General features: G+C 36.9%; 1 protein-coding gene across 1 annotated transcript; it reads right to left on the reverse strand.

The window, feature by feature from the left end:
- Window positions 1-174: 174 nt before the first annotated feature.
- Window positions 175-20,818, reverse strand: LOC114248768 (uncharacterized). The gene is made up of 12 exons (XM_089727415.1): window positions 20,655-20,818; window positions 16,822-17,400; window positions 15,301-15,516; window positions 15,024-15,196; window positions 14,001-14,119; window positions 13,445-13,604; window positions 11,300-11,554; window positions 6,753-6,895; window positions 6,138-6,293; window positions 5,174-5,276; window positions 4,305-4,477; window positions 175-2,387 (listed from the first exon to the last, which is right to left on the reverse strand). Exons 2-12 carry the CDS (start codon window positions 17,328-17,330, stop codon window positions 2,169-2,171), a joined length of 2,226 nt encoding a protein of 741 aa, XP_089583541.1. The 5' UTR covers window positions 17,331-17,400; window positions 20,655-20,818; the 3' UTR covers window positions 175-2,168.
- Between the last annotated feature and the right edge of the window lie 3,103 nt (window positions 20,819-23,921).

Here is a 23,921-nt window from a genome sequence, read left to right on the forward strand (position 1 = left end):
TTCTTTTAACAAAGAACAGATATTATACAATATCTATACATAAAAACTAGAAATAAGCGGAAGTTTTAAAGGCTTAAAAAATTGCTTTGTCATCCAGATAATTTTGGTTTGGAAAAAGCGTTTTCTTTTTATAATTTGCATAACCTGGCAGTCAAACAGTGAAACAAAGTAAAGTTTGGCGAAAATTCAGTTTTAATAAAAAAATCCCATTAATAAGTATGTACTAATATTAGATATAATTTTATAGCGTGTGTCAAAGTAAACATAGAACATACGGATCACCTTTCTAATTATCTAGAATAAGTTTTTGAGGTGTTTTAATTATACCACACCTTTTAATTTTAATTACAACTACTAAGAAAAAGTATGAAAAATATTAACATGATGGCAATATTGACGAAAATACTAGTTTTACTAACACACACATACACAGAAGCGAACTAGAATTTCTAGAGATTTACAGAAATCTTCTACCATCAAGATCAGTCAAATCCTAAGATAACATAAGCCGCACTTTAATTTTTTGTGCTAGTTACATAAAACTATACTAACATCATTTCAAGCAGTATAACAACAACAACAACAAGATGGATACTGAAGGCGATTAAAATACGTTTTCTTCTGCCATATACCTAATAGAATACAGAAAAAAATTGAATAAAAATCATTTTATATCGAAGTACATGATTAAAAGTATTTACAATTTAATGACATGTTTATTTCATCCAATTTATAATATCTGTAATTTCTTTACAATTTGCGTAAACAGAGAATGAAGATCACGTGGTAGACGGCTACACGAGAACACATTAAATCATAAGTATTTTCATAAAAGGATAAAAAGGTTATATTAAAAAATATTTTGCACATTCTAAAACTTTAATAACTATATCAAAATTTTGATAAATTGCTTAATCATCTAGCAGACTCTCACAAAACGTAATAAGTATTATAAGAAAGCCATTTTTTGTGCTTTTTTCATCTTGTTTTCGTTATATCAATTTAAAAATGTATTCTTCGCGACAGAAGTATGCAGGATGCTAGAGCCTACCCGCACGGAGTCATAACTCACCTTATAATTATCGATAAGATTATTACGCTATATTTCTGACAATAAACTACATTGCTGGGCTTAAAAATGTATACGTAAATAAGTTAATGTGACTTAATTCTTTTTTTTATGATTGAAAGATTTGATTGAGATCTTTCCAGTTTCACCAGGACAGGTGGGCGAGCAACGGCTCAGCCAGGAGGGCACTTAGTTCTCTGGAGTGCCATCTAATAACTTAATAGTAATCTATAGTTCCTGATGGTATTACTCTAAAATTAAGTCATCCATCGCGTTAAACATAAATCTAATCATGACATGTACAAATAAGTTTTAGATATCATGTTCCTAAGTGATTGCTATTTGTTCCGGTAATCGCTTAATACTCGGTAAACCGTGATCACGTTCGTGCCTAGTGCGAAAAACAAAAAAAAACATACGTCAGCTATTTACAAATTATTTAAATTACATTACGACACACCGCAATTAAATTTTCTAAGAACAAACAACAAAGTGCCTAGTAGTGCGTATATTTCGCGAGGTCGTTTATAATGGCCCAACATTATTTATCAAACTTCCTACAGCTCCCACGCAACATTAAAATTTAGAACAAAACAAAAGATAATTTGCGTTTTTTTCATCGTGACAATCTGCTATAGTCTATGGTTGATATTAAAAACAATAAAACTAATTATAGCATGATGTTTCTTTTCAATTTATCATAGTAAAAATTAAGAAAAACTTCTCAGAATATTTGTTAAATCCTATTGATTAAAGGCAAATTTAAAAAGGATTGCTTTTTTATTTATTTAATCTATTTAATAATAATTGAATAAAAATTAAGAACTTTACGTTTGAAACATAATTGTAAATAGACATGCTTTAACAAAAACCTATTTCAAAAAGGAAAAAATAAAACATACAATCGAATTGAGAACCTCCTCCTTTTTTGAAGTCGGTTAAAATGCTACAGATATCAGTGAATTAATATTAAATTCAAAACTGGATCGAACAATGCGCGATTGATCGGAGCCCATCATAAGCATGTCTACAACAGAGGCAGAGCCATTCAAAACTGTATTTTGAACCGTTCCCCATCGGAGCAGTTCCAGAACGATTGCTATTGAATGAGAGGTGAGCTCTGGCTGTCACTGAAATCCAACGTGTAGTACATGTCAGCGGAGTCCAGACCTGCGGAGGGAGGGGGGTATGAAGCGGGAGCGAGAGGGGTGCGCTTGTCTTGCAGCCAGTGATGCGGAGGCCCCGGCTCCGTGACCCGGGACAGACGAGACAACAGACGAGAGTAAGTCTTGTTCACACGGCAATGACAAGCAGTTACCTGTAAACCAGGAAAATATCGTCATTTAAAAAAAATAACATATTTTTTATAGACCTTGAGATTTTTGGCGGAAATTGTGTGGATGATATCATTAATATTAATGTAATCTTAGAAGCTATACAGTATCCGTTTCACATTAGAGTCAATTTACATTTTTAATTAATAAGGAATAATAATATTTAGAAGCCTATTAACAAGGTTGTCAACTTTTCCTTGAATATTTATTATATTAAAGTCTGTATTACGCATTCATATAACAAATGACAAGCAATATGAAATAATGTAGTCTAAATCCTTCCAATCACTTTTCTCAACGCCTTGGTCAGTGCAGATTGCACATTAAAATTTAATTTATTACAATAGTAGCTTTCTGCGAGGACTCATACAAAAGTAAACTCCTAAAGTCTTTAATAGACAATTACTTTTCTTTCAATTTCCGATTTTAATGAAACAAAGCCTGTATCATTCCATATTAATCCCGGTGTACCCGTGAAAACTGTGTGAAAATCAATTCTGTAGCTCTGGAGATGTGCGCGAACAAAGAAACAAACAGACAGACAGACAGGGAATAATAACAAAAGTTGCTGGTCTATGTTCCATTATTCTTCTTCAGTTCTGTCATTCAGGCCTATCATAAATTCTCTCAGCACCCTTATCTCGCATATCCTTCTCACATTCCATTCAAGTATTTTTAGGATGCCCCCTCCTCATATTAATTACCGTCTAATTTCATACCCAGGGTCTGTTTGGCCATATGATCATCTTTTTTGCAGAGCATGCCCATAGCACGATAATCTTCCACACTTTGTTTCCTCTGTCACTGGCGTTACTTCCAGAGTTCCCCTTATAAGGGGATTTTATATTATCCATTCGTTGTAAAAATGTTATAACTTCTATAGATAGAATGGATAGTATAGTATTGTAGGCAGCGACTTGGCTCTGCCCCTGCCATTGCTGAAGTCCATGGGCGACGGTAACCAATCAGATGTGCTGTATGCTCGTCTACATACTAGGGTAATATAAAAAAAAAAATATTAAAAAAAACATGAACTTCAAAAGAAACTAAATACTATCAAGTACGCCGTGAATGAATTCGAAATTTTAGATTCATGCTCCGAAGTAAAAATCACACGAATATATTAAATTAGTCGAAGCTTTTTTGTATACTCTTAAACTAACTAGCGTTGGTAAAACATTTAGAAATGTTAATTCGAAAATTTGAATTTTGGGTTATAATTTTACGGCTGGCGGATGTCTGACGTCATCCTAATTGAGAATCGGAGGCGTGGGCTTGGCTTTGCTACTAACCAGGTGAGTCGTCAGTTAGTTTTGGCAAATTCAATAGTGAACGTGTTCCGGCTAATATTATGATGAGACGTTAGGTCAACTGCTGTTTTTTTATGTATTAAGTTTGTCAAACACATGTTTTTTAATCTATATATTAATACGTGAAGCAAAAACTTTGTACCCCTTTTTACGAAAATTGCGTGGACGGAGGATTATGAAATTTCCCACACTTATAGATAATATAGAAAAGAAGTGCAGAATGCTAATTTTTTTTTAATTTATGCATTAAAATATATTAAATCAATAAAGAAAACATTACACACACTACCATATATTTGACACACACACACAGTCTTTGCTTATTGTCAAACTTTTGTTATTGCTTAAAGTCTGTAGTCAAATTGAGAATAAGTTAATATTGTTTAACTTTCTTGGCGAAATCTGTCACTATAGAAATAAAATAGTCTTTGACAATAGAACCATAATAATGTTCAAACTTATAATTTCAATTAATAATTTTATCATAGTCGAATTTCGACTACTGCGGGACCATTAGTAAATAAAGAATTCCTCATTCTGAGAAATCAGCTAAAGTATGCTAATTTATCTAAATTATGTATATCTACTTACAACAACACCAACAATAGCTATAGCCGCTCCCAGCGTGCCGGCCGCTATGTACACATTGTGCAGACGATCGTGATATAGGCCGAGAGGCATCCTAACTTCACGTACGGAACCCCCGCCTCGCTGCTCCGAGTCGACCGTCTCGCCACGAATTACTGATTCGAGGATGAAATCTTCTGAAATACAACCCTCTGTGTTTTACTACGAAATGTATATCGAGCTTTGTCTAATAAAATAATTTATTAGTATAGCAGTTAAGTACTATTTTTTTTTCTATTTGTGAAATTTGGAGTTTAACGACGAAGAAAAGTCCTTAAGCCGAGCGGGTGAAATGCTGGGTGTGCTGATAGACGACGGTCTGAACCGAACAACGGTTCGGAACTTGTATGTTATTATATGCAAAATCATCTTGAAAATGCCGTTAGCGAGATTCAGGCCTCTATTAAATACTTTGTCATATATTGTTTGTACATAATTGATAGATGCTACGCGCTATAAAACGACCTTTTTAGTGGTTATTTATACATATTAGGAAAAATGACAACCATTAAGTGGATTTTTTTCCCTTCACTATGACAAAAACAAAAGAAAAAAACGTAATACATAAAATGTATCTAAATATTGAAATCAGTGATTATTGTCGAATTTAAATTACTGGGCGAACACTAATAAATTATAAAACAATTTAGGTACCTAATCTAAGCTAATTAACAGACCTCATGTCTCAATGTGGGTGACGGCATTCAAATCATGATAGGTATTTATGAGCTCCAGTTATCACTTAACACGAGATGCATAGCAGCAAGCACTTTCACTCGACAAGGTTCAAATAACGTTGCACAACATTCAACAACAACAATTATATTTTTCACCTTCGCATAGTTTTCCGGTATATCCAGGTCGACACGAACAATAAAATGAACCGGCCGCACTCCAACAAGTGCCGCCGTGAGCACATGGGAAGTTATCGCAGGGCTGAAATGAAACAGTACGTATGTAGCTTTAAAAATTTGAATACACCCGGTCACCATCCTCACCGAACCCGTCGCTTGCGACGAAGGGCTCGACGAGTAAATTAATCCATAGACACAGCTCACTGAGTTTCCCGCCGGATCTTCTCAGTGGGTCGCGTTTGCGATCCGGTGGTAGATTCCGTGAAGCATTGCTCTTGCTAGGTTCAGTGTTAGCAACACTCCCGGCTTGAGCTCCGCGAGCTCACCTATACAGTAGGACGAAGCTGAAATAGCCTCTTAAGGCTATCAGTATAGGTAGAAAACAACACGCTCTTAACTAGTTGCAACAAGTGTATGCAATAGATATAATATTATAATATTTCCTATTAAACTTACCTATTATGTAAGTAAGAAAACGCATCAATCATATTATTGAAGTACTTAGGTAAATCTTTGCTTCTATATTGAACAAGTACTAAGCTGTGTAAATTTGCGATTTCAAAATTATATATATGCTTTCGACGAGATTAGTGACTTAATTTTAAGAAAATACTATAAAACTTTGTCAAATGTTAAGGTAATCAGTATCATAATAAAAGATTTAACAACATTTACGAGTTGTAACTCGCATACACGATTTTTTTTTTTGTTTTCCATAAAATAATTAATTTTCCATAATTAATATGTAAAGACACATACAAATAATATGAATTTCTAACCGTTATCTTCGTAAATACAATTCAGTTACCTGATAATCTACAATTGCAATACCTATATGCTTTTTACTAATGGCAAAAAAGTTCTAAATTTGATTTTAAGCGATCAACACTAAGTAAAATCTCATTTTAATTGGTTTAAGTTTCAATTGAATATAAAAACGTACGTTTCGCCTCGGATAGCCGTCCGGAGCAGTGACGGAGCCGGCGAGGATGTCGCACTCCTCGCCTATGTAGCCATGAGGACACTCGCAAGTATACGTGTTGCCACGGTCCACGCAGTAACGGCTTTCCGAACAAGGATTCGGCGAACACAGATCGACCTAGGCACATTTTTGTCATTTAAAATACACGAACAGAACCTCTATGTTGTGATGTCGTTTGCGAGTCGGTTATTTATCAAAAAGACAGAAGCTTCTTCAAAACGAATTTTTTGCTAGGAGTAAATGGGTCACCGGCTTCATCAAACTCGTCGATTACGACGAGCGAACTAACCCATAGAAACAGCCCACTGAGTTTCTCGCCAGATTTTCTCAGTGGGTCGCGATTCCGATCCGGTGCTAGATTCTGCGAAGCACTGCTCTTGCCAAGGCTAGTGTTAGCAAATTCTTTACGGTTGAGCCCGTGAGCTCACCTACACATCCGGGCGTAGCTGGAATAGCATCATAGGTTACCAGCGAATAGGTAGGTTGAAAAAAAAAAGAAAACATGATGAAACATGATAATATATGTGCAAAGAATGTATTCAAATAGCGGAATTTGTTAAATATAATTTGAATTACCTTAAGCTGGCACGTGTTCCCTGTGTATCCACGCCCGCAAGTGCACTCAAAGCCTCCAACTCTGTCGGTACAAGTACCCCCGTTCCCACACGGCGACGACTCACATTCATTATACTCAAGCTCACACTGCTCTCCCGTGTAACCTAAAAAATAGTATCATGTTATTCATGAAGCCTTAAAAACTTTGTTTTAATACCGTTTTACAGTTTGCATGACCATGTGCGATGAAACTAAGACAATCGACGATGTTATAAATAGTTTTTCGTATGTCTAAGCTATTAATAAAATTATGCAATTGACGAAGTCGCAAAATAGTCACTTTTTCGGATTGTTCCCTATACAAAACAGTTTATAAATAAATATTTGGAAATTCGTTATTGAAAGAAAACACGCACAGCATTTGGATTACTGTTTTAGAGCTACCATTTTTATTTTATTTGAGAATGTCACGAAAGTCTTATTTGATATTTCAAGTTTTTATTTTTACAGGATACTGCTACTTTTATGCGTACGCTTTTTAACTCACGTTGATGTACTAACAACCCCAGACAGGGATCGCATCTAGAAATTCACTCGTGACTCAATGCTCGTGACCAAGAAAATGTGAAATGCGTTTCTTGTTTTTTTTACAGAGCTACCTCTTGATATATGTCTTTTACTGTCTTAAAACTCTTTTAAAATATCTTTCGAAGAGCGTATTTGGTGATAGCATATAATATCAAGAACCCACAAAAATAACCTCAGATTATATTACTTCTGGAGATAAGTTAAAAAAAAAGTTAATTAAAATCTGAACAACATAAGATGACAGATATTGAGGAAATCTCTTGAACGAAATCTGTTTCATATTTTTGTTTTATGATAAAAAAAGATAGACATGTATCGTTTACGAGTAAACGCTAGTAATATTATAACATAGTGCAGCTCAACAATAACTATGTTTTCAATAAATTAATTAATAACAAGCGCACTTGCGTGTAAATTAATGCATGGCTTTATTTAATTTAAATATTTATGATTGTTCGCAATTAAGAGAATTAATCATGTCGCACCATTGACCCGCAGATTTATGCTAAATCAGAATATATCATATAAATCAACGTCGATAATATCATAAAACCAATTTGTTATGCTAAATGACTTGTCTCGACAAATTCTCAGGGTTATATAGGTTGGCGTGCGGCTTTTTTAAATCGAACAATTTATTCGAAAACTATCATATCATTCGGAAAAATGTCGAAATAAATTTGCTAATCTGATAGTTTAAAAAAAAATTGTGGATAAATTAAAACGCACGAATACGACATAAATTTTCGGAAATTCTATTTTGTATAACTAGCGTCAGAAATAATCGGACTTCAAATAGATAATTTTTCATTTTTCGCTGGAACAGACGAAGAAGGCGAGCTCGCGGCCTATATCCAAATTCCAAACACCAGTAGTCTTGGTGTGAAATGTTAGACGGGAGTTGTATAATTCAAACATCGACTTCATAACTTAATATGCTTGATAACACTTACATTGCGATTTCATTGGGCCCTAGTAGCCAAAAACGTTAAATGGGCCATGAGCTACTCGAATATAGGAACAAAATATCATTTTAAAATTTCAATCTTGTGATAAATAAGCAGACCGATTTTTTACCAGAAGCAATAATAATTTTTACCAAAAAAATAACGCACAGATGCGAGGTAAAAACCTTTAATAGAAAGCAAATACTGTTCGTAGATACTAATTTGTCAGATATGGACCGACACCTTCGTTTGCCCATATTTACCAAAAAAAAGTATCTAAAAAGGCAGTGTGTGAACACGCTCCAAATATTGATAAGGAACTTTACTGCGTTGGCGGGTTTTGAGATAATAAATATAGACTATGGCATTATAGTAATGATAACTGGAATTAATAAATAAAATGTCTTTTTAGTCATTAGCCAATGACAATTAAGATAACACATACATTTTTTTTAATTTATTTGAATTTTTTTGTCCTAACTGTTCATTTTGAAACTAGTTACAGAAAGGAAAGTATGATGTTTTTTTTTTTTTCAATATTATTGCGTGGCTTGATGTCTGACAATCCAGTCCAGATTTTATATTCATTTATTGCTTGGGTGGGTGGACGAGCTCTCAGCCCACCTGGTGTTAAGTGGTTACTGGGGCCCATAGACATCTACAACGTAGTTACCGCCACCCACCTTAAGATATGAGTTCTAAGGTCTCAGATTAGTTACAACGGTTGCCCCTCCCTTCAAACCGAAACGCATTACTGCTTCACGGCAGAAATAAGCAGGATGGTGGTACCCGCTAGTGCGGACTAACAAGAGGTCCTACCTAACTCCTACCTACTAAAATTTTGCGAGTTTGATTTTATTATACAATGTTATTCCATCACCGTGGAAGCGTAGTTCATTACAAAAATTGGTACCCGCCTGCGGGATTCGAACACCGGTGCATCGCTAGATACGAATGCACCGGACGTCTTATCCTTTAGGCCACGACGACTTCAGTCTTTAGAAGCTTTTTTCAACTACTGTATTAAAAAAAATGTTCATATAGTCATCCCGCACCGAAAAAAATTAGGTTGATAAGCTTTGTGTATTAAAGCAAAAGGATTATGTAGCAACGTAAAGTGGCTAGAAACGTTGAATAATACAGAAGACAATACATAATGTCTGTGTGCGCACATTCACATCCAACCTAAGAAAACACGAGGTTTTGAGTTCCGCACAACGTAACATAATCCGCCCCGCGGGGCGCTTTGTTTGCATCCGCCCGAATTTTCTTTACCCTAAAGAAAAAACAAGAACTTGATTAATTCTCGTCGATTTATTCGCAAATCGTAAAAAACCCTTCTACTTATTTATTCATTCAGCTGGACATGCTTTTTTTTTCTCGCAAAAGCTTCAGTGCGCTTGAAACGGAATATTGTGTGTGGTTAATTTTATTTGCAATCACTCGAATTTATTATTTAGATTGTTAATATTATATTGGATACGCCTTACATGGAAACACATTTTACGATCGGTACCTACTTAGTGGTTAGTGTCAGATACAAATATCTCAATCTTTCGGACAACTTAAACTTATGAAGCTTAATAAAAAAATCCAAGAGTTCTCTGTCCAAACTTTCTAGTCTCAAAAATAGCACTACGAGTCTTTTAATATATATTACATGTAAGAAAATTTGTTGATTTAAATAACATTATTGATATTACATTATAATAAATTACAACAAACTTGTCGAAATCGTGAAAATATGTAATTAAATTTCCTCCAAGTTCGTTCCAAATAAATGTATAGTAAGCAGAGCATCCTAATGAAGCCGAGTGTTCGGTCAGTAATAAATAGTTTACAAAGTCATTAGGGTGTAGAATAGAGCAGCCAGTGATCAATTATCATATATTAAGGCTCTTAATGACTTCACCGAGAAAGTTGTTTCGGAAATTGGATTTGTATTTAAAATTAGATGTAATCGCGCTTGAAGCGCAACATCCTCGCAATGCAATACTGGAAATACAAAATAAAGTTTGTTCAGGACACACAAAGTAACTTACAAAAATCTGATGACGACTTCGTGTTTTTGTGAACTTCAAATTCTATTGTATCTTTTTTTAAATTTAAGAACACTGTTATTTAAAAGTATCTTTATTCTTTGTTCTTTAGTGTACACTGTATTTTTATTAAAAATAAACTTCAATACAAAATGTTCAAAGACGAGCTTAACTCATTAGTGATTTTTTTTCCAACAGCTACAAAAATAGTTAGACAGGCATGAGAGAAGCTAAAAAGTATCAAACTTGAATATTGATAGGAATTGTGTTGGAAATGTTTTTAATTATGAAAGTATTTAATTATTTAATAATAAATAAAATCAAAGAAAGACTACAAAAAAACGTTAGTCGTTTAAAGATTCCAAATCCATTCAAATGAGTGATCGTTACGAGGCGATCGTTATTTAAATGCCACTAAATAAAAAATCAACCGTAAAATTGCCGCTTTGTGTTATTGACGTTTTCATTCCAAATAAATAAGGCTTACGTTCCACTGGACGCGTATAAATACGAAAGGGTGAGCAAGACAGCCTCGTCGCTCCGGGCAACTTTCCAACTTCACCTCAAATAAATCACCGAGCCAAATTCGCTCGACCAACATTCGCAAACAACGCATTATTAAATTGAGTAAATTTTAACCGTTTGCTTTGTGAGGCGCTTGATAAGTTGGTCACGTAAACTCTGTTAATCAAGATAGTGTCGGCTTTGAAAAAAAAGGGGACTCACTACAAGTAAATGAAACAAATCCAGTATAATTAAATTATCCTCATAATAACCTCCATTAGAAAACAAGGATCGCGATAAATGACTGCCATTGGATAAAATTACAATATTCAATACGTTATGTGTAATTATTGCTGATTATATTGCTTAAATGTTTAAAGAAGAGTTTTAAGTAATAATGCAATTAGGGTACTTAAAAATAATTAACTTATACCTTAATGATTTAAATGAATAGAGAAAAGAAGGTACAATATTATGTATATGCACTTACCGGGCTGACAGAAGCACTTATAATCTGGCTCTTCCACATCGCCATCGATTTGTTCAATGCAGATACCTTTCACGCACGGGTTGGAGGTACATGCTCCACCGATCATGGAAAACTCACATCGTGCTCCAGTCCAGCCGTCTGGACATGCACAGTGAAATGAAGTCGTGCCGTTTACAGCCATACTCATACAGGACCCACCATTTAAGCACGGTGCAGAGTAACAAGGATCGTTTTCGCACCTTTTCCCTGAGAACCCTGGATAAAAACACACACTAGATAAAAAATGTTGATCTAATGCGTTTCGGTTTGAAGGGTGGGGCAGCGGTTGTACTGTTAAAACTTAGACATTAGAACTCATGTCACAAGGTGGGTGGTACGTTTACGTTGTAGTTGTCTGGTGGGTGGTACATTTACGTTGTAGTTGTCTATGGGCTCCGGTAACCACTTAACACCAGTTGGGCCGTGAGCTCGTCAACACATCTAAGCAATAAAAAACATAGGCGTTATAGTAAATTTCTTCGGTTTTTCCGAGTCGTAGACATAATCAGAACTACTTTGGCCTTCTTTTACTATATGTCCTTCACCACGAAAACTGTGGAGTATTCGAAACGTCCCAAATAATATAATAACCATAAAACAGGGAGATTAAGCCACAAAGGTAGTTTTAATTAAAATAAATGCGATGTTTCAGCATCGAATTGAAACTTCTAACCCACTGGGTTTCTCGCCGGATCGTCTCAATGGGTCGCTATTTCGATCTAATGGTAGATTCAGCGAAGCACTTCTCTTGCTAGGGTCAGTGTTAGCAATTCTCTCAGGTCGAGCCCGTGAGTTCACCTGCCGGTCCGTTTGTAGTTGGAATAACCTTCAGGTTACCAACAATTAGGTAGAAAAAAAAAGAAAACTACAAATCTTACACACAACTACGCATAAATAATTAAAAAAAAGAAAAAAAAACAATGTTTTACCTAAGAAACGAACGACATTTTAATTTCCATGTTGCCTTGTTACTAAATAAAGTTAAGTTTCGATTAGTAAGGAAGGGAGTGGAAACGGCCGTCACTCTCCCTAATTAATTAATGACATTCTTTTCGTGCGCGAACTAAGTAATATCCAAGTCTGATAGAGTCCGAGTAAAAGAAAGATTAACATCACGTTCTTGAAGCGGCTCAAATGATCGATCAAAGCATATCAATTAATTATTAATGTGTAGCATTGAGATAAATTTGCCAGAAAGCGTATTCTGGTTACCGAATTCGAGTGAAGGCTGCTTTTATCCACTTTCGAAGCGTGATCGTGAGGTAAAACGAATTCAATATTTATCAGCCACTTTGGTACCACCCTCGTATTTTTATTCCATTGATCAGCTCTAAGCGCTCAACCGTACCACCGTACCCACACATCATCATGTGAATTAGTTATTGCTTTGACAAAATTACTTAATACTTTAATTAAACGTGACTCTCAAATGTATCTTAGATGTTGATATATGCACTTGGACATTCATCTTCATGATTAATCTTAAAATGCATGGTATTAAATGGATTTTTAATTTCATAAATTGACAGTTAGGCTAGTTTTAAATCTCTGGAGACAACATGAAACATTCCCACCCCACATAATTTTATTGGTGGTAGAACGTCTTGTGAGTTCACATGGATAGGTAGTAGGTACCACAACCACGTCTATTTTTGTTGTGAAGCATTTCGGTTTAAACGGTGGGGCAGCCGTTGTACAATAGAACTGAGACTTAAAACTCATGTCTCAAGGTGAGTGACGGTGTTTACATTGTATATGCATATGGGCTCCGGTAACCACTTAAAAAATTAAAAAAAAGTCTTGATGCTATAAGCCTCAATTACGATGTACAAACGCTGATATAATAGGTATGTATGTTAAATTACAAATCAAATTGTTACAAAACGAGATATTTTTTCTAATTGTTCACCTGGTAGCTAGCTACTCCGTAACTGCTAAGTTAATCCATAACGATGTAAAAAATGCTTTTTTGAATTTCAGTATTTTACGCAGTAAGAGAGTACACTACAATATTTTTCTGTACACTCTATTTAGCTCTCGAACTACTTAGAAATAAAGTTTTCCTATCACTCAATTCAAGTAGAAGTGGGAAGAGGATGAACATACCGTAAGGACAAAGACAGCGATAGTTGGAGCCGTTCCCTGTTGGAGGTTGCGTGACGTCGACGCATATGCCGCTATTCAGACAGGGTGATGGATTGCACGAGTCCCTGTCCTCGCAATGTGGACCCACGAACCCGGAGCAGCACTGACATTCGTATCCCTCCTACCATAATTTGTTTGTTTTAATAAAACATTTCTTGTCTCTTATGTATCGTGCTAGTGCTTGCGTGCTAGTACAAAGTGTTTTGGAGATGACACGGCACTAAAATATTAACGATTCGACGCACGTTCAAGTCTCATAAAATGAACCTCGTTGTTTGTATTCTCATGGAATGTGGATGTACATTTAAATATTGTATTCATGCCTAATATACGTACGTATATGGATCTGATTAAAGTAAGTGCAGATATTTATGATAAGCTACGTTTTTATCTTGTATTCTCGGTAGGAGCTGAAATACTAGATAGTATATGAATTGATATCGCCAATCAAAATACTTTTTTGTTGTGAATCGGCATTTTATCTGCGTTGTACCAGATATAGTGTAAAAATACGTACCATGGACACGTTCGTATAGCACACGCCTTTTCCTGAACAATCCTGAGTTTCGCCACAATTGTCTGACTTCACTGTTACTTTTAAACGCACGCATTGAGAGCCCCAGTTATCTGACACCACTACATAAGAGACAAATACTATTAAAAATACATTTTGGAAAAAAACTTAAATTACATTTTAAAAAAAAGGTATTATTTTTAATTTCTCGTGTTTGTCTGACACAGCTATTGTGCTCTGATTTTAAGAAGTAGGTGTATTCCACGAAACTACGCGTTTTTACAATCACGTATAGAAATTATGCCGAAAATACGAATAAAAGAGTTGTGTAAAATTATCTAACGAATGGTTCGTTAATATGTTTGTAAGTGGCAAAACTAATTTAAGTTCGACCTTTATTGATGTCTATTTAAAATTAAAAATAGGATCGTTATAGTAGAATTTGAAGAAATTTTAAATGAGAATTAATTTCAAGTTATTCAGTAATTACCAAGTAATGGAATAATTCCGGTCCTGTAATCGGAAACCTGTGCTCTTTAGCTGAACTCTGGATGACAAAAACATGCCTTATACCGTGTACAAAGAATCTACTATATTTTAGATTGGAAGTCGAAAGGTAGTGTATTATTTTCATGACTTTTTTCCATTTTTTTATTTGTACATTTATTTTGAAAACATTGTATGTTATCTAATATGAACTTTAGTAATATTGTTGCACAAAGCGCTTATCTCGTGGCTACATACATTTTAGTAGATTAAATGGACATAAATAATTCAGCTATCATTCATTTTAACTCTCATTAATAAAATAAATAAAAAAGTTCATAAGCGTAGGTCGACATGTAATTTCCTGACATGTATTCAAGGTTAAAATCGTCACCAACGATTTAACTCTTCATTTCCCTCAAAGCTCCGACCTATTCACGTGTCTCGTCGCTCCATCGCTGCCTCATTTTACACGACAACCCAAATACTTTGCATGAAAAGATACATTTTCCTTTGAATAATTGCTTTCATGCTCATTACCTATGAGTAAGTTGACTCCTTCTGTGAGATCTTTATCATACAACGTGAAGAGTTTGGCTCCGTCTTCAGCGAGAGGAGTGATGTCGAGTAACATGCCGTCCGACACATCACAATGCTCGTGTCCTTGTCTAGTCACCTGATATACGGCCGGCTGCGTAAGGGCGCGATGTACCCTATAAAAATATAACTGTATAGGTTAAAAGGTTATATTATATAGGTCAGCGGCTTGAGCAATTCAATCAATACATAGCGAATCTAAAAATATCTATAGACTAACCTTTCTCCGTCAGCGAGCGAGGCATTCGTTCCAAGAGTATCATTCTTGAGTTGATTCTGTATGAGGACATCGAGGAGCAAAGAGTCCACGATGCGAACGATAAGAATATCACCGCTCTGAATATCAGCAGAACCCTCCCACGAAACGATGACCGGGGGGCACTCCTCATCGGCCGCACCTCCACCTCCCGCGGTACACTCCTCAGCCATCCGTACCACAAAGTCAGAAAAACGTTGAATTATTACATATTTTTATTTTATACTAGCTGACCCAGCAGACTTCGTAGTGCCTCAATCGATAAATAATAGACCTAAGCTTTTGTATAAAATAAATTTAAAACAAACAAAAGGAATCCGTCCGACGGGGGACGCATCAAAGGAAAAACAAAATTGTTATATTTATTTAATTCCGAGCATTTTCATATTTATCTACCTTTTAAACCTTCTCTGGACTTCCAAAAATGATTTAAGACCAAAATTAGTCAAGCAGCCAGCCGTTCTCGAGTTTTAGTAAGACTAACGAACAGCAATTCATTTTTATATATATAGAATTATATTAGAGAATAATGAAATAATATGGAAATATTGAATTTATTTTATCATATTTTGTAGTCAAAAAATTAATAAATTCATTACACTTTTTATTCCGTTATAGGTGTAAAGATGTTGACCAAAAATCATAAGTAAGCATCACGTTTTAATAGATATACTTCAAATTCAATATAATTACTCAATTAAAGCTAAAACTCATTTTACATATTTAAAGAGTACTAGCGACCCGCCCTCGCTTCGCTTCGGAAACATTAAAACACACATGAAACCAAAAATATAAAATTAAAAAAAATTAAAAAAAAGTAGCGTATGTTCATCAGGGACAATGTCGGCTTCTAATGGAAAAAGATTTTTTCAAATCGGTCCAGTAGTTTCGGAGCCTATTCGAAACAAACAAACAAACAAATCTTTCCTCTTTATAATATTAGTATAGATAATATGAACGCTTAACCTAACTTTAATGTTGTAGTTATTCACCAAAAAAGATGAAAATATTAGTAACGTTAGGAAAATACTTTTCCTTTATTTTTATTCACCAAAGAGATTTATGGTTTATATATTCGACCTCGCTTTACTCGGTGCTGCTGTCACGATCAAAGTTGCGCGAACAAGAATATTATACTATGAACCAAGGGAGCGGAAGAAAATACATTGTATAAATTGTTCGAAAAGATTATCCTTAGTAGACTATTAGCCTGAAGCTTGTGCTTAGCAATCAAACTACGTTCATTTTACCACTATTTCCATTTTACCATTATTATAACTATTACCTAAATGACCTTATGGGAATCCCAAGTAATTTACTTAAAAGACTATTTCAAGACGAAAACTTGATAGTCTTTGTTTTTTTTATTTCCTATTTTTTTATACTAGTTGAAAAAGTGCGTTTGACTAATTTCATAACATTAATTACATGGATATAACCAAATTTGTATTTAGACAAAAAATTTGATGGATACTTACAGTTACGGGAAGATTAAGTTCGTGAGTTTCATTTCCTCGCCAAAGACGTGACTCTCTCGGTAAAACTGGCAAATCACAATCTATAGCCCCCAGGCGCTCTTGTAGTCTTGCCGGTGAATGCGCTGGGGTGCCGAGAGCACTAGAACTAGTGTTTAACTTTTGCCTTCTTGCACTTTTCACTTCGCCTTTTGTACCAATGTACACTTTAGAAGTGAAATGGGGTGCATTCGTCGGATTCTCAGTTGTGAAACGCGCTTTTGTTTTTGTGTTTTTCTTTGTTGTTGAAGTAATGGTTGGTGACATTACTGTAGCGCTTTCTACGCTCGTATTTGTGGAACCTATCTTTAACAGAGCTTCTAAACTAGATTCAGTTTTAATACCATTCTTAGAAGATAAAGTATACTCTCCGAGGCATGAGCTAACTAGCGCTAACAGGATTAACGCTAACGACATGAACGAGCGCCAAGATGTCCTCGTTTCGCCGTTCATCTTGCGATACCACGATTCCGACCACATAATTTTTTCAAAGCCTAAAATGAATTTTAGCTTGAGATCGCTTTTGGCTCCGCTTCAATCTAGGTCTGACCTGTAGCAATCAAATTGACATTAATTCACTTAATTTCACTTATTAACTTACCTACACCTAACATACACATTTTAATCGTTTAGCAGTGAAAGAGGTAAAATAACATGTTACTAATAAACTATTCACATGTTCGCTGAGACAACAGTAGGCGGGGGTTCGTCTGTGCCTCTGGCAATGTTAACGTCCACAAACAACAGTGACTCTCGATCAGTTACGGCCTGGCCACGGGGATCGGCGGTGCGAACAGCGAAGCGGTGGACGAGGCGACCATTCGCGCAGCACCGTTTGCAGGCCACGGGTACTCACGTTCGCCGCCGCGACTAGTAAGGAAGTCCGACAGCGAAATGTCTATATCGAAATTATCTCGATATTGCTTAGAAATTAATAGTTTTTTGGTTCAGAACCTATTATTTGGAAAAGATTGTGAAGTACATGATTTGAATAAGAATCGGAGTATACCTATAGATGGAGAATTCCACAAGAAGTACGAGAAATACTTTGGGTGGCTAGACTTTCAAATAGCTGGTCTAGCTAGTATTACAGCTAAATTTTTTTTATTGCTTACATGGGTGGACGAGCTCACAGCCCACCTTGTGTTAAGTGGTTACTGGAGCCCATAGACATCCACAACGTAAATGCGCCACCCACCTTGAGATATAAGTTCTAAGGTCTCAAGTATAGTTATAATGGCTGCCTCACCCTTCAAACCGAAACGCATTACTACTTCACGGCAGAAATAGGCAGGGTGGTAGTACCCACCCGTGTGGACTCACAAGAGGTCCTACCACCAGTAATTACGCAAATTATAATTTTGAGGATTTCATTTTTATTACACGATGTTATTCCTTCACCGTGGAAATCAATCGTGAACATTTGTTGAGTACGTATTTCATTACAAAAATTGGTACCCGCCTGATATTCGAACACCGGTGCATCGCTCAACACGATTGCACCGGACGTCCGTTAGGCCACGACGACTTTAAAATAAAAAATAAAAAATATACGACGATAAAATAAAAAATAAATAAAAAATATAAAAATTTCGGCGTTAATTTTTCGCGGCGAAAACAACTAAACTCATTTAATCACTGTACTATTCGCCGCGACTACCGCTCGACTCCGTGGCTCGCGCCGTCCGTATTCATGCATTTGTTTTGCTCGCCCGCCGCATCGCGCGATTCGCTTGGTACATTTCGCCGGTCGCTTCGCCGGTCGCCGGTGCGCGTGGCTTGTTACATTTCTATGCGCTTATTTTAGTCGCTAGACGCTTCGCCGTTCGCACCGCGCGAATATTCGTATCGGCGAATGTCCCGTGGCCAGGCTGTTAGACCGTATACTACTCTGTCTACAGAGGCAATCAAAAGTAGATAAGTTACTTTACCTACTTTTTTTTCTTTTTTCCTACCTATGTTGATAGCCTTGAGAGGCTATTTCAGCTTCTCTCTTAACGTGTAGGTGAGCTCACGGGGCTCCAACCGGGAGTGTTGCTAACACTGGCCCTAGCAAGAGCAGTACTTCGCAGAATCAACCACCGAATCGGAAACGCGACCCACTGAGAAGATCCGGCGAGAAACTCAGTGGGCTGTGTCTATGGGTTAATTCACTCGTCCAGCCCTTCGTCGCAAGCGACGGGTTCGACGAGGACGGTGACCGGTTTACCTACTAAAACGGTGAAGTGGTATGATAAAGTAGTATTATATTTCATAAGAGTTACTGGTAAACGTGCGACTGTTTAATTAAAAAGTCATTTTTCATGAATAAAAATAGATAAGCATGTTATAGACAGTCTGTAAAGACGAACCTGTCAAAGAAAGCGTCTATAATTGGACAAGCTGTAGAATCCTCGAGTTGAGTGGCGACCCTTTTCAAAACAAGAGTCTGCGATAAACTTTACCTAGCACCATTTAGAAATGTAACAATCAAATCAAAATTAATGTTACAAGCACGGGAATCTTTAAATTTCATTTTAACTACTTGTGGGTTTGTTAAGCAAGTATACTTCAATGCTTTTTTTTGAACAAGCAGTTTTTTTAAGCAGCGAATTAAGAATTTCAAAGTACGCGATGCCGATTTCAAATTCTCTGATTTATAAGACTGATTAGTTATTTGTAAATTAACCGATAGTAGAACGTGTAAATAGGTAGTAAAATTAAAAGCATTTGTGTACTTATCAAATTATAAATAACCTTTTAAAAAAAGCGGCCATTATATTTTAATGTATGTTTTCAGTGTTCCGTATATCAAGAGAGCTTGATATTACCATGAAATTTTCATAATGATTCTCACAAAGGTGAGCTATGAACGGTAACTGGTGCTTTTAGGACCTTCAAGCACCGGTCACCGTCCTCGTCGAACTCGTCGTTTGCTACGAAGCATTCGACGAGCGAACTAACTATAGGCTATCGAACTATAGGCACAGCCCACTGAGTTTCTCGCCGGATCTTCTCAGTGAGTCGCGATTCTAAGCAAATTCTCTCAGGTTGAGCCCGTGAGCTCCCCTACCCGTCCGGGCGTGTCTGGTATAGCCTCTCAGACTACCAGGTGAATAGGTAGGTAGGTGAAAAAAAAATCATCTTCCATATGTCGTGAAATGGTTAACATGTATAGAGTGGCCTATTACGACATGGAAACCAGCAGGCATGTGATATGAGATCTATAAGGGAGACTACCATTGTATGACGACACTCATATTGGAACGCCTAGAAACTACGCGGCTGAAATAGACAGAATTGTGCTACTTACACGGACTCCTAATGTTTTTTTATTTAAAAGAATACACTTTTATTTAATATTATTGTGATCCTAATAAAATACTTGAACATCTTATCAGGCGTCGAAAATCGTGACAGTTAATTAGAACTCCATATAAATAATAAGAATTATGCAAAACACCATAAAAATAAAAAGATTTACGAAAAGTATCTGGTCGAGCTGATCTCAACAGCCAAGTTTTGTTCAAGCCGCCTCAACAAAACAAATACTAGGACAACCAAAAAATATATTGTAAGTTTGGTAATAATAATAATAATATAGATAACATTTGCCATTTTGAGCAAAACATAAAATTAACAATAAATGTATCTGCAATCTCTGTGTAGGCAATACTAGGTGTTTTCCAATTTTTAATAAGTCATAATTTAACTTACACATATTAATAAAATAGATAGATAATAATAAAACATTGCAAATAACATAATTTTTTGCAAATTTGATTTATGTGACAGCAAAGCAATAAAGTATTTTCATTAACTCACATTAGTTGTATTGCTAGATGATGGTAGCTATTTATTTTACTTTCATTATTGATTTAACAGGAAATGTGAAAGACGTTTTAAAACAAGTAATGTTTTGACGTAACGAGACCGCAGCGCAGACCATGCGGCGGGATGAGCCGCAGCCTCCGCGATACTGAGGGCAGAGGGCACGGGGCGCTGTGCCGCACCCCTGCACCCCTCATTCACACCCTCTAGCTCCCGTATCCTTACTTAATTTTACTCCACGCCTATAACACCAACAATTTCCTTAACGTGACGGGCCTTCAAACCACGAACCATTTCTATTTCCACCGGGCCAGAAATGAACACTTACCCATCATAATACTATCGAACAACTATATCTCCCGTTCGCTTTGTTTCTAAGTTAATCAATAAGTTTATTTATTACGAACCTTCTGCTTTTCTGCCAGTTTTATTTACGTTTTATTACATTTCTTTTGAGTTAATAAGTAATACTGCGCATAAAAGTCGTCTTTTCCTAAAGTAATCATCTACTCTTAAATTTTAGTCTAAAAAAGTACTAGATATTAATTAACATTTGTTTTCAATCATAACAGGGATATTAAATTTTTTTATTGTAAATGTTAAAAATTTGTTAAATTAATTGCAAAATCTGTCAAATGTATAGTATTCTTACAAATTTACTATTTTTTTGTTTGTATGTTGGAAATAATAATAAAAACACTAATCAATCGCATAGTCTACTTAGTGATTCCCAACATGTGGTACGTAAATATCCCCTTGAAAGTACGCGTGGTTCCCGCAAACATTATAATTTGCCTAAATAGTGTTGGTAGGACGTCTTGTGAGCCCGCACGACTATGTACCTCCACCCTGCCTATGAAGGGCGGAGCAACCGTTGTGCTGTAAAAACTGGGACTTAGACCATGCCTCAAGGTGGACATTTATGTTGTTGATGTCTCCCCGGTAGCCACTTAACACCAGTTGGGGCTTAATATCGACAACCCATGTAAGCAATAAAAATGGCTAAAGCAGTTATCTTACAATATAAAGACAATTATAACGTATTAAATGTACAATTACTATTTTTTAGCTTTTAATTTGGAAGATATTTCTTGTAAAAAATTAATATATATAAATGAAATATATAGATGAATTGACCTCTCTAGGCGTTAGTAAGCTCAATGTAAACATAATTATAATCCCGGACTCCACCACCTGCCCGCCGATATTTATTGCGTTACATTCCAAAGGAAACTCCAATAACGCGATTTTTTTTTTTTTTTTTTTTTTTTTTTTTATGATTGAAGGATTACTGGTGGCCCGGAGGCCTTTCCAGTTTCACCAGGACAGGTGGGCGAGCAAAGGCTCAGCCAGGAGGGGTGGGATTTGCTAACAGCTACCCGAGCGCCTCCGAAGGAGACCTAACAACTCAAGAGTAGCTGCTTCGCGAATGAATCTACTACCGGATCGGAATCGCGACCCGCTGAGAAGATCCGGCGAGAAACTCAGCGGGCTGATGCATGGGTTAGGTTGCACGGCGAACTCTTTGTCGAGTTCGACGAGTACGGTTACCGAGGTCCCTAAGCCTGCTCCCAGAGCTGAAGGCGTCTAGTGCAAACGTTATTGGATCTGAGGGATCCGTAAGGACGTGTCTAGGGCGTCGACGGTGACTGGCTCCTGCATGATCAGGATTCGGGGAGTAGTCAGCGGCGGCTACGATAAGGCGATTATCATGACGCATAGCCTTATCGAAGTACCGTTCCGAGGCTGACTTCATGTATTTCTGGATAGATTCGAGGCCCAAGTCGTCGTGTAGGTCAACGTTCCTCACGAACCACGGAGCTCCGACGGCTAACCTGCAAAAGCGGGATTGTAGAGATTGAAGGGTGTCTATGTGTGTGCGGGCCGCGTGAGCGAACACCACACTCGCGTAAGTCATGACGGGCCTTATGCAAGTTTTGTAAAGTGTCACCTTGTTCCGAAGGGACATTTTACTCCGCTTACAGATCATGGGGTAGAGTCTACCGAGAATAAACGCGGCACGGTCACGGACTGATTTTATATGCGGGCGGAATGTCATCGATGCATCCAGGGTAACGCCCAGGTACTTGACCTTCCTGGCCCAGGGTATGGATTGACTAAAGAGAGTAATCGGGGGTGTGAGATTCCTCCTCCTAATACGGGAGGAAATCCGTGTGGAGCTTCCCCTCTGAAATAGCACCGCAGTACTTTTCGCTGGGTTGATGTCTATGCGCCATTTTCGGAACCACTGTCCTAGGGCTAGGGTTGCGCTCTGAAGCTTCTTCGCGATTAGGGACTTGTTTCTACTGGAATAGTAAACAGTCGTGTCGTCGGCGAATAAAGCTAAATGGGTCGGCGGCGACCGGGGAATATCGTTAACGAATAAGCTAAATAGGAGGGGTGAGAGGACAGAGCCTTGCGGGACTCCAGCTGAGAGAGGTCGTGGGGAGGAGCGGGTTCCCTCGACTCGATATCGAAAAGAGCGGTTCGACAAGAAGTCCCGTATGATGAGCACGAGACTATCCGGCACGCCCATGTTGAATAGTTTGAAAATCAAACCGTTGTGCCAGACTTTGTCGAACGCTTTTGCGACGTCGAAGAAGAGAGCTCCCGTGTATAACGGTTTTGGTCGATTAAGCCCCACAAGAATGTGCTCCGTGAGGCGGTGCACCTGTTGAACGCATGAGTGATTTGTACGGAATCCGAATTGTTCATCGATGAGAATGCCCTTGGATGAGACGAAGTCTCTGAGGCGTTTGTAGAGCAGACGCTCATACAGTTTGCCTAAAGACATGAGGAGGCTAATCGGGCGGTAGCTCGTCGGATGATTTTTTGGTTTACCGGGTTTATGTATGCCGATAACGTCCGCAATAACGCGATTCAATAACATCCGCAGATTGAAAATATTTTCCTCTTTCAAAAGCCTTTCTATCAAGACTGTGTATATATTCCTTTTGAAGAAAAATGTAATATTTCAGCATTTCCTTTCACCATGATGTTTGTTTCTGTTTTCATTCCCTTTTATGTTAGTGGTTTACTTTAGTATGCGATGCGAAACCAAGCTACAGACTGATCGCGTGTTGCTATAGTTAGTTTATTAATGAAATGTGTTTATTGTGCTGTAATTTTTATTTGCTCGTTATTAAAATACCTTCGTAACTTAACACGTAATTGAATTAGAACGTGTTACGTTTTGTTTCGTAACTACTGATTGATCCGCCTTTTTTTTCGTGCCTACCTAGTCGCTGGTAGCATAAGGGG

This window comes from Bombyx mandarina, chromosome 05, assembly GCF_030267445.1.
Source record: "Bombyx mandarina strain Sakado chromosome 05, ASM3026744v2".
NCBI classification, from domain to species: domain Eukaryota; kingdom Metazoa; phylum Arthropoda; class Insecta; order Lepidoptera; family Bombycidae; genus Bombyx; species Bombyx mandarina.

Coding starts and splice junctions, on each gene's coding strand:
- LOC114248768 (XM_089727415.1), bottom strand. CDS start 17,330: ATGTGGTCGGAATCGTGGTATCGCAAGATGAACGGCGAAACGAGGACA. Junction 15,517..16,821: donor ACTCACGAACTTAATCTTCC/CGTAACTGTAAG, acceptor TTCTGACTTTGT/GGTACGGATGGCTGAGGAGT. Junction 6,896..11,299: donor TAAGTGCTTCTGTCAGCCCG/GTAAGTGCATAT, acceptor ACTATTTTTTAG/GTTACACGGGAGAGCAGTGT.